The sequence below is a fragment of the Patella vulgata genome, chromosome 1, assembly GCF_932274485.2.
Source record: "Patella vulgata chromosome 1, xgPatVulg1.2, whole genome shotgun sequence".
Lineage (NCBI taxonomy): Eukaryota > Metazoa > Mollusca > Gastropoda > Patellidae > Patella > Patella vulgata.
Window position 1 is genome coordinate 82,916,315 of NC_065879.2, and position 12,079 is coordinate 82,928,393.

General features: G+C 33.8%; 1 protein-coding gene across 1 annotated transcript in view; it reads right to left on the reverse strand.

Moving 5' to 3' along the window:
* The window catches only part of LOC126808593 (pumilio homolog 1), a 46,448-nt gene that overhangs the window by 25,768 nt on the left and 8,601 nt on the right, over window positions 1-12,079 (reverse strand). Inside the window, exons 9-12 of the mRNA XM_050533421.2 lie at window positions 7,013-7,096; window positions 2,815-3,042; window positions 1,833-1,973; window positions 1,182-1,286 (exon numbers count right to left, since the gene is read on the reverse strand). Of these exons, the coding sequence (XP_050389378.2) occupies window positions 1,182-1,286; window positions 1,833-1,973; window positions 2,815-3,042; window positions 7,013-7,096 (558 nt within the window). The remainder of the gene's footprint in view (window positions 1-1,181; window positions 1,287-1,832; window positions 1,974-2,814; window positions 3,043-7,012; window positions 7,097-12,079) is intronic.

Here is a 12,079-nt window from a genome sequence, read left to right on the forward strand (position 1 = left end):
GCACAATTCTGAACATGGAACCACCAAGAGTTGTCAAACCTTTCTGTTATTCATCATATAAATGGGGCAAGCTGCATGTGTTAATTTGGGGTTATGGAATAACAGTTTTAAACGTGACCGGAAAAGCTTCATAAATTTTTTAAATAATGCAAGTAATTATGTCAACACAAGTATGACACGAAGCCGAATGTCAATATTACCTGCAACAGGTAAATTTCAATGTGTTAATTTGGGGTTAACAGTTTTCAAGTCATATTTCCAAAATCATATCAATTTTAATAGTTTTATTTCTTAAAATACAGTGATGCCAAAATTCTAAGCAAAAAAATGTCTACAATAAGTTTTGTTTTCCATAATAATGGGATAAGTTGAAACAAAATAAGTTAAATAGGTTATGGTTTCCAAAATCTAACTGAATAGTTTACCTTACAGAAAGGGCCATTTTGAAATGACAAGTGGCAGACCAACAGACAGGAATGACAACAATATACAGCCATATTTCAATATTGACATGTATAAAATGATGAACCAGAAGAACTTGACAAGACTATGGTATTTCAATCATCAGTTTTGTAGGCAAGATGTATTAATAACCATTATATGGTCATACAATCATTACCCTCTTCTTAGAATGTATAGATAGTATTAGTAAGGCGAAACACCCATGTTTGTGTCTCTTTACAAATGGCGAATAGAAATGGGGTTCAATGTCCTATTGTTCTGCCCCGATTGGGTTAATGAGGGAAATTTTGCCTGAGCAGCGGCACTACGGCCTACTCTTATATCGAATTCCAACTTCCAAGGGATCTTTTACATGCACTTAAATGTGTATACTGAAATATTTCTAAGCCAACAACAGGAGCAAACCCATGACCTCCAGGTTAGCGAACCAGTGTCTTACTCACTTAGACACCGTGGCCCCAAATCGAGATGAGACCGATGTTATGCCATCAATAAACTATAAATACACTCTTAGTTTAGCAGTGCAGAGATAATTCTACGAGCTCAATTATCTGTATTGAGCCAAGATTCATTATTTTGCCACGAACTATCAATACACTCAGTGCAGAGATAATTATTTAACTTCAATATTTATTCATTGTTACACATAACTCATGAGTTACCTGGCTGTAACAATACAAATTGAACGTAGAAAAGGTTGTTATATAAGTATACATTACCCATTGAGTTATTTTGACTGGTAGAACTGTTACTAGACAAGACAACAGGAGGAGTTGGTACTTGTTGTGTCTGGGTTGTTAATAATCTCAATGGATTATTGCCACCTATAATAATGAATAAATCAATGAATAAAATGGGGTTTATTGTTCTACTCTTCTGCTGGGGTATATATTTATCCAGGAAGAAAATGTAAATTCTGAAACAAGTTAGGAAGAATATGTACCCACCTTAAAAATTGGTATGTATAATGTACCGTACATTTTTTGGACTAATAAGACCAACATCTTTATTTTCTTCCTACCTACATCTATTTTTTGTACTTTTTCTAACCAAACTAATTAGATATTTCTAGGATATAATCTTTTTTATATATGTTGAACTAGCAGGATACATGGTTTCGCCTGGGGTCCAAATTCGCACAGCTGCTTAATTCGCGTTGGGGTTGGAGAGTGACAAAGTGTTATTCGCCCATGGCCCAATTCGGCAAGGAACATTCACAGATGCTGGTTAATTTGATACCAGATTTGGATGTGGATCGTGGCGACGAAGTGCGATTATGTGGCTGACCTTAATCATCAAGAAATAACAGCTTTGTATAATGCCAGCCAACTTAACCTCCAAGCTGTAATATAAGGAGTTGATAAACTTACCTTGTTGATTTCCTCCACCGCCAACAAGAACTGGAGCAGGTGATACAAGTCGTACAGGTGTTCCCATACCTCTAGGATTACCCATAACTAACTGACCATTCTGATCATAGTAAGCTGGTGTCAATATCTGATACGCTCCATCTACAATATAAACATGTACGTTAAAAACATGAAATGAAATGGGGTGTAACGTCCTACTGCTCTGCACCGACTTGGATATAGAAAACGGGCATACTGATACACTATGCTATGGGGGGAGATTTTGCCCCAACAGCAGCACAGAGTCTTAAATCGAATCCAACTGTCAAGGGTTCTTTTACATGCACAGCAATGTACACTGACCTCTTGTTTTTCATCCCATCCAAACGATTATATGTGGTCCCTTGCCAGATCGGCTGTCTTGCACCGCCAATGAGGGACCACACTGAAAAATCCCAATGAAATCTCTCCTTCAACACAGAGAAATGAAATGGGGTTTAACGTCCTACTGTTCTGCTCTGACTGGGTTAATAAAGACAGGAATATGCCATAAAGTGTGCCATGAGGGAAATTTTGCCTTATATTGAATTCCAACTACTGGGAGGGAGTGAGAAATGGGGTTTAATGTCCACTCGACACAAACCAGGTCAGTTCCGGACTAACATGTTTCAATTTTATTTCAATAACAGTGGGAGGAAACTGGAGGAACCGGAGAAAAAACCCACAAGGTTGGAAATTTTGTCTGAATAGTAACACTATGAATTCCAATTGCCACCCAAGATTTTCTAGTTATGAACCAGTGCTTGGTTATACAGAAAAATCAACACAATATTTGAAAAATAACCTAACAATATGATTTGGTTTCACAACAGAAACAATAGCAATATTACACGATTTACAGTGTCCAAACAAATGTGAACGGATGTCTGGACTTACAGACATCTGGGCAAGGACATTATGTCTGTGGACATGAAAACTTAGGCGCATAAAATAATACACTTACTTGAAGGTAATGATTGAGGCTGTAGTGAGTTTGGTGTGCCCATACCATCGCTCTGCTGAGAGGGGGTTAAAGGTCGATTACCTTGACCCCGTAACAACTGCTGCTGCTGTTGTTGAGACATGCCTTGAGGTGTCTGCTGTCCTTGGGGAGCCTGCTGAATCAAATTAGCAGGATAAATACCCCAGGGGGCCTGAACTCCATAATACTGGGGGTGAATGACTGTTGGACCTGGAAAAATATACAATTCTTTAAAACATTTCATTTATTGGTAATATATTCGGACAAAAAAAAAACCCTATAAAACCTACTGAATTAATTAGTGATTTCAATAGTGTAATGAAGCATTACAGAATTAGTACATGTATTTCAACCTTTGACAACTCTTTTCTCATTAGCTAACTGTAAGCGTAATATCTCCAGATATTAAAAACACACAAAAAAAAAATAACGATAAAAATTTATAAGATTAATACAAAGAAATCACATAAAAAGATCTTAACTAGAAATAATAACTAATTAAATACAGAGAAACTTAATTTTTAAAATAACCAACTACACACACAAATATATATATATAAATAGAACAGTAAAAATAACCGAAAGTTTATGTCTAAAGCTCTTATAGACTCTAAACAGAATTAACATGTAAAGCCTGGGAGTAAATATTACTTTAGTATATAAATAAGCAGTTTCAATTATCAATTATTTTTCAGTCACCCAACCACATCAAAAAGCAAGCTACATTGATGTAAGTTAATATCTACAGCCAATATTTTTAACTCATTAATTCTTGAATTTCAAAAATAATTCATAACCAAAATTTAATTATTCCCTCGATCAAATATTTTGATTTTTTAGAACAATACCATTAACCTTTCAAACATTGTGTGATGGTTTGTAAATGTAATAAAACACTTCCGAGTTTTCGTTTTGAATTAACAGGGGTGATATAGATGTACATCGTATCCTGCCTGAGGCCATTAGAACCCAAGAAGTTTTAAGAGGGGAGTTATGGTCTTAATAAATGATGAATTTCAGCCAATCAAAATCAAAATCAAGGCAATTTGAGAATTGTGCTTCTTTTATTTATACGTTATCTGATCAATTTGAACAGTGGTTTTGTTCTGATCAGGGAAATTTGTGTTTCACCTCTAAAAACATCTCTTCAAAATTTGATTTAAAGTCACAGAGCTGCAGAGATCGGAAAGGGGTTCAATGTCTCATTTACAATACTTTTGTCATTTTGAGAGTAACAAAGTTATTTTCATTTCAATGGTCATGTGAGCAATGCAGGATGGAAGGTACAAGAAGTCAGCTTTGTGATCTAGAAATCATGAACATGTAGGTATTAAAAAAAAAAAAAGGAAATATTCCTGGCAATAAGCTATTTAAAACACACCACTCATTGACTTTGTGGAGATTTTCTAAACTGGAGAGTGTAATAATAGGTAAGCTTATTTAAAATTTTACAATTTTTAAATCCGCTTACTTTCATTTGATGGAATTGAATTGATTTTTTTTGCAAACTACAATATCGTAACCAGCGGCTGCCAGGCAGGATACGCCCACATTTTCGAGAGATGGATAGAGAACAAGCTAACAAGAAAGTGATTTTTCCTACAATCAAGGGCCATAATTCAGGAAATTACAATTCGATATGCAAGAATATCGAAAGGAACTGAGATCTTTGTGTTATAAACTTACATTTCAAGTTTCAACAAAATCGGATAAAAATTGCGACCTCTATAGGGTCCACAACCTTGATATACCATATTTTTACGCTATTTGAGAATGAACGGCGGCCATTTTGTCTGTTAATTTGGGCCGATTTTCACGAAAAGTTGAACTCAGTTCTCCTTAGGGTGTAACGGTGATATAATAATACGTTTTTTTAAATCGGATAAAATTATGACCTCTATAGGGTCCACAAGCTAAAAATGTGATTTTTCGTACAATCAGGGGCCATAATTCAGGAAGTTACGGTCCGATATGCGCGAATATAGAAAGGAACCGAGATCTTTGGGTTATAAACTTACATTTCAAGTTTCAACAAAATCGGATAAAAATTGTGACCTCTATAGGGTCCACAAGCTAAAAACGTGATTTTTCGTACAAACAGGGGCCATAATCCATGAAGTGTCGATCCGATCGAGGCTAGGCCGAAAATTCAATCGCTAAAATCTCGGTTCAGAGTGGATCAATTTGACTGAAATTTTCAGCAAACCCCCTTTACATTATTTAGTTTTTAACTATTATAATGATCACTGCCAGATCTTTATCTAATCTCCCATAATGTATCTTTAACTAAAATCAACAGAATTTCTCTTTCAGTCACATCAAACAACTTTGAACCAACTCAAACTTCTCAGCATTTTTCTCTCCAGTGCCTTTATATTTTATTAACATTATTTAGAAGGGAATGCTTATTTTAAATAAAACAAATAAAAAATAAAGGTGGATCATATTTTGTATAATTTTAGTTAACGATATTTCAAGAAATAATGTAGAAAACAGTATTTTGGATAACCAGGATCACAGATTAGCTTTAAAATTTCAATGGCATAATGAAATCAACTTGAAGTAATTTATTCTTGTAATGTTTAAAGTTACAATTTCATATTTTCTAAGAAAGTCAAAACATAATTATTTCTATGTCTTTTGCTTAATAGGTTGTCAACTCACTATTATACAATCATAGGTGTCATTCTCACACTTAAAACTCATTTACACCGGAAATAATAACACAATTACCTCCCTTGTTTTCTATTCTCCACCATGGAGTAGCTAACTTCAAACGTTTGAATTTGTCGATCAAAATGATATTTTTGCCAATTTCACAACTGGCAATAGTGAATTATAGGATTAGGTAGGACTGTTTATAGATACCATCTATTTTAAGGCCTTATTTTAATAAATTTTAAAAATAAGGCCTTATTTTAATAAATTTTAAAAATACCATCTATTTTAAGGCCTTATTTTAATAAATTTTAAAAATATAAATTAAAAATATGAAATTGCAACTTTAAACTATTGTAGTTGATTTTTATTTCCATTAACTTGTAGCTAAATGCAAGGGATTCTCATCACATGACCTCATGAGTTATCATGCAGGATTAAGGCTTTGGAAAGATCGATTTAAACAGGATTGTAATATACTTTATAAGTATGGTCTATATTTACATACAGTGTACCATAATGGATACTACCACAAGCAATTAAAAATCCTGTCCATAAATATTTTTTCAAAAGTTCTGCAACTGTCAAATTATTCTATTTCCTTTGATTTCATTGTATGATTTAAGAGGTTGCTAGGCAATGAAACATACGCCTACAGCAGCCAAGTTGTCCTAGCAGTCTACAGGAAGCAAGAACTATAATTATCATTATCTTAAATTGTAATTATTCATAATAACAAATAAATTAAAAGTTAATGATTTACGCTAAGGATGGTGTACATTTAACAGAAATAACTAAATTATTACACAAAATAACAAGTATTGAAAATTGAATTCAATTTTTTCAAAAAGATCTGATTATAATTAAAGCCATTAGTGTGCCAACCAGACAAGTGGATGATGGAACGACAGCAATACATGACCACATTAGAATACGTGTGTAAAATAATCAAATTCTTACTAAATAACAAGGCTACGAACACTACCAGTAAACTTATACGTGTATTATAGGCTCAATGTCAATATTAAAAGTTTCTCAGAAAAAAAATTGAGTATCAGTTATCCATGATAATCCTTACAAATTTATTTAGTCAACAATTGGTCACGTGACCAAATGGTTAATCTTCTTAGTAGTAGCTGGTAATGCAAGTCGGTAAATTTGAAAAAGAATCTCTAGGCGGTTTTAATGCATCACAGCATTCAGTTTTGATTTTTGGGAAATGCAACACCGCCAAACAAAACCCTGTTTGTTGGAAAATGGCAAATCAAAAATCGCATATTCACCTTTATTGTTTATTCTGGTTTATTTTAAAATAGGGATATTCTCACAATAAGTGTTAAGTGGGCATGAACAAAAGACAGACATTCTGAAACCTTAAAAATCACAAAAACCCTGTAACCAACACAATTTCCTATCCTATCAAAAATCATTTTTCAGAATTATGCCTATTCCTAAAAAAAAAAAAAAATAAGCACCTAAATATCTGGAACAATATTTTTTAAGGTACATAGAGTTATCTAACCTGCTAGAGGAATTCCCACGGCATAAGGATCCTGGGTACCGATTAGGTACTGGGCGTTCGTTCCTACACTTGAGGGGTTCAAGCCTATTTAAAGAGCCAAGCACACAAATATAAGCCATGCAAACACAAGAAAATTATCATGCTTTCTGTATACAAATTTTATTTTTATTATTTATTTCATCAAGTTGCATACAAGATGAGCTGAATATCCAATAACTAATTTTAATAGGGCGGGGTGAAAAAAAGATTTTGTAATCCATCTAAATAAAAGTTTTTGTTTTTAGAATTACTGCTATGAAGCATACCAGGGACCTCAAGTTTCAATCATTTGCCTGTCCTGAATGACTGGCAGTTAAACCCACTGGCTGGAGAACTCACCTGCCAGTCAATTCACATGCAATAAAATAAGAATTTGAGTGAATTTAGACGTAAAATAAAATACAGATAAATTTAAATTTATAATCTATTTTGTGTAAAATCATTGGGGTAATGATAATAATTGTCAATCTCTAGAAATAAAATGTGTCAAAAATTTGAATTGAAAGCCCTGCTGTGTACATTCATTTTTTTGTGTTCTAAACATCGTGAAAAGTGTATTTTTGAGACTATCTTGTATGCTGTTGGTGATAATTTATAAAGAATTTTTTTAATATTATATAAAATAAGGTCACATGCAGTGTTGAAATAAATGTTCTAAAATTTGAAACATAACGAAAACCAGTAAAATGCTAGCCAGATTATGATTAACTATGAATGGTTAAAGAGTGATATGATATTAACTTTGTTTTATTTTGGGCTTATCTAACAATGAAAACCACTTAATGCACAAAATATTTCAAGGTTTGCTCAAAAACTTAATTTGATACGGCTTTATAATCTTGCTGGGATTTTCGAAATGATACAGCGACACGAGTCAATACCTAAAATATTATATTTTTGGACCTGAAATTGAATGTTATTTTCCAATTATCCACGGGAATAATGCTGTATTCAATACAAATGAAAAGTGATAGGACTATAAATTCCACTGAATTATATTAAGAGCCAAGACATTGTTAGCAAAGGCCTAACATGCCCATCGATTAAGAGTTATATGAGAAACAATTGGGAATAACACACACTAGACACAAACTTGGTCATTTTGGGACTAACATATGGCTCAATTTTATTTCAATAATTCGCTGGCTCGTAGGAAACTGAGGAACCAAACAAAATCTACAAGGTTGGACAACAGTACCTTTTGTAATGTACCAACTTGGGATCAAAACCACGCCACTTGAATGTCAATTACAGACCTTATGATCTAAAGCGAATTGTTAAACCATTTATCCACCCAACCCCCAAGAGTTATATAGGAATGTCTACAATAATAAACTCACTGCAATTTGTTTTAATAAATTATAAATCAACCGAATTGGAATGTCTTGTCCATTAAGTATATGGTAATATTGCTATCAATTTAAAAAAGATAGGCTGCCAGGCAACAAAACATATGCCTACAACAGCCAAGTTGTCAGAGCAATCCATTAAGGCTGTCACGTTGATATCTATTTGCAGGTAATGGGAGCATTTACAACACATTAAAAACTGATAAAAGGGCACTCAGCACATTCGGTAGTTATAAGTCTAAAATTGATTGGCTTGTAGGTCTTCCTAGCACTAACATAAACATGTACCAGTAATCACATAATTTAACAAAGACCGGTCTTGTAGTCACTGATCGTAATTTGCACTTGTCGGACAGTATGTAACTTCCCACACCTTAATGTACTCAAAATTCATTATGTAAAATTTAATCATGTATAATTTAATTAAAAATGCATTATGTATGAGGTGATTTGACTGAAATTTTAAACATATTCCCTTTTCATTATCTATTATAGCGAGAACTTTCAGCTCTTTAGGCTACACAACTGACAGCTGAAACTGTAGGGCTAGAGGATGGTGCAAAATAAAATTTGGCTATTGTTGAAAATTGTTGGGGCGGGAGGGCGGCCATGTATTTTTAATGAGAAAGTCATTACTTGTCTACGGTTTTGCTTTCAGTTATATATTAAACATACTTAGAACATAAACCCAAAAATCAAGTCTACTCAAACACTGAAAGGAAAATAATTTTCCATATTTAATTCACGTATTGTACTAGCTTACTAATGGTAATGGTGACAACCATAATTGAAATTGGTTTAAAATAAAATTCCGTACGACTATTAATAGCCGTCCATAATAACGACAATATTTTAAAGAGTAAGCCTCGGACAGCATGTGTATCAAAAATAATCATCACGATAAACGACACTTCGAGCTAAATCTAGTATCGCTGGTTTATAATGATTGACCTAATTTCAACCAATGCATGTCACGTGTCATCGGGATTCGGGAAATGACTGTTTCTCAGGTTATTCGGTGTGTTTCTCAGGATATTCGGTGTTCTATCTGGGGTTTATATCGAATGACTATTTAAATTTAACTAACAACTCGTCAGTAAAACCATCAAATGTGTAATCCAATAATTATTTTCCGGATTATCAAAACTACCGTTAAATGTGCTAATGACCCAGATTCTGACTAAGGTATGGTGACTATCATCGTATCGTATTCGTAGCCACAATGACTATATCGAATGACTATTTAAATTTAACTAACAACTCGTCAGTAAAACCATCAAATGTGTAATCCAATAATTATTTTCCGGATTATCAAAACTACCGTTAAATGTGCTAATGACCCAGATTCTGATTAAGGTATGGTGACTATCATCGTATCGTATTCATAGCCACAAGTTATAATAATTAACCTGTTCTACGATTCATTGTTTTATAAGTAGGATTTTTTCAAACATGGACCGACTGAAGCCGGCAATAATGAGCCAATTAAGATCGAATGCTTGAAATACATTGCATTGTTGTTAATGACTTTCGGTGTTTAACATGAATCAAATTCTAGTTCACAAGGGGAGGTAATTAAAATCACGTGATACAAAAATGGAGGTTTTTTCGATATCAATAAAAAAGACCCGTAAATGAGCGTTTACATCTGAATCCGTTTAATACATTTGAATGGATATTCACGAATGGGGCATGTAGATACATGCGGCATATATTTTTTATGACTTGCTTTACGATGTTCGGGCGGGCGTTACATATTTTTTATTTTTCATCAAGACTAATACATAGGCCGCACGCGCAACCAATTTTGCGTGCGGGCGGTGCCCGAGAAACAACTTATTTTATTTGTGTTGCCTTATCTAAATCTTATGTAATACACCATTATGTTAAATATTAACCATATGAATTCCCTTCGTAACAAAAAGTTATTTCTGATTTGATCAAGGAATATATACCTCCTGGGAAATAGAAAATATTCTTCCTATTCAATCAGCCCATTTCATTTGTCAAGACCAATCACATGATCTACTATAGGGAAGTGTTTTAACAGTATTGTATATGTGGGGTTTTATTAATGACAGTAATTATTTATATATCTTAGTCGGTTATCTTTTTTTTTTCATGTAACTATCGTGGAGAGGAGTTAACATTAACTGTCAAAACCGCTCGTGCAGAGATCACTTCCTCCTCCATGCATGTTCTATGGCTTTACTGATAAACTATGTATAGATTTATTTGTCCTTGTCTATATAGTATATGTGAAGATGTTTAACTTTATCCCTCTGCTATAAATCAACAGATATGAAATGATTTATTTATGATTGATGATAAAAACTGGAAAACGACCAATGATTTGGCTAGCATTTTATATAAAATATTCACAAATTTAATCAAATTGACAAATATTCCACTTTCTATTCTCTATTCGACACTGCTTGTGGCCGAAGAAATAAATTAAAAGTATAATGATAAAATAAGTTATATTGAACAGTGTAATATGTAGTACAATATTTTATATATCAACCGATATGTTCGAGAAGTTGAGAAAATTTACTGGTACTATAAATTATCAAACATAAGCCCACAGAAGCTAAGTAGTAAGAGCAGTCTGTAAAGGATTGCATTTTTATTCATTTGTAGGAATAGAGAGAAAGATGGGGTTTAAGGTCCAGGATACAAACTAGATCATTTCAGAACTAACATGTGGTTCAATTTTATTTCAATAATTTGTTTGTGCGTAGGGGTCTTTAGCAGTGGGGGGAAACAGGAGGACCCAGAGAAAACCCACACGGCTGGACAGGCGACCCTGCTCCTTGTCATTTATAGGTAACAGAAGCATTTACACAATAAAACAGATCAAGGGAAATAACCCATGAAGTAATTATCAGAGAATTAAAATGTGATAGGCTTCTAGTTCTTCGTAGAGGAACATACACTGTTAATCAGATGACAACTTTTGCCATTTTCGCAATATCAGAAATCGTTGAAAATCAACTTCTGTGATGAAGAGAAACACGGTATGAATTTCCAATCAACCTGATCATAGCTTTAGTAATCAATGGCCCTACAATTCAGATTTGAAAATCAATAGGATTCTCCATCACACGAACATAACCGTCACAAATAAATCTCTAGTCAATAATACGACAACGTTCACAAGCAATTGTGGACAGCAGACAGACATATCAAACGACAATATACAACCACATTTCAATTTGGGCACAAGGAAAAATGTTTTAATCTCAAATTTCAGCAAGTATCAATTTCACAAAAGTTATGCTTTACTAGGCATGAAAACATATCACACATGGTTATTGAAGATTTGGGGACCCAATTTGATACTCCAACTCCACATTAGGATTTTTTGTCTATTGAAAAATAAACTGGCTTGATATTTACGCAAAAATAAGTGGGCATTCTCAATATCTTGTAAGAGAGAAAGAAATGGGGTTTAACGCGAGACTAACACATGGTTCAATTTTATTTCAATAATTGGCTTGCACATTGGGGTCTTTAACAGTGGGAGGTAATCGGAGGACCCAGACAACCCTACTCCTTGGCACGTAAAACCAGTGAATCGTAACCACACCACTTGACTCAATGACAGAGCTAAGGTTACAACGCACACGTGCTAAACATTCGGCCATCCACTCCCCCACCACCTCCCGCCTTATCTTTT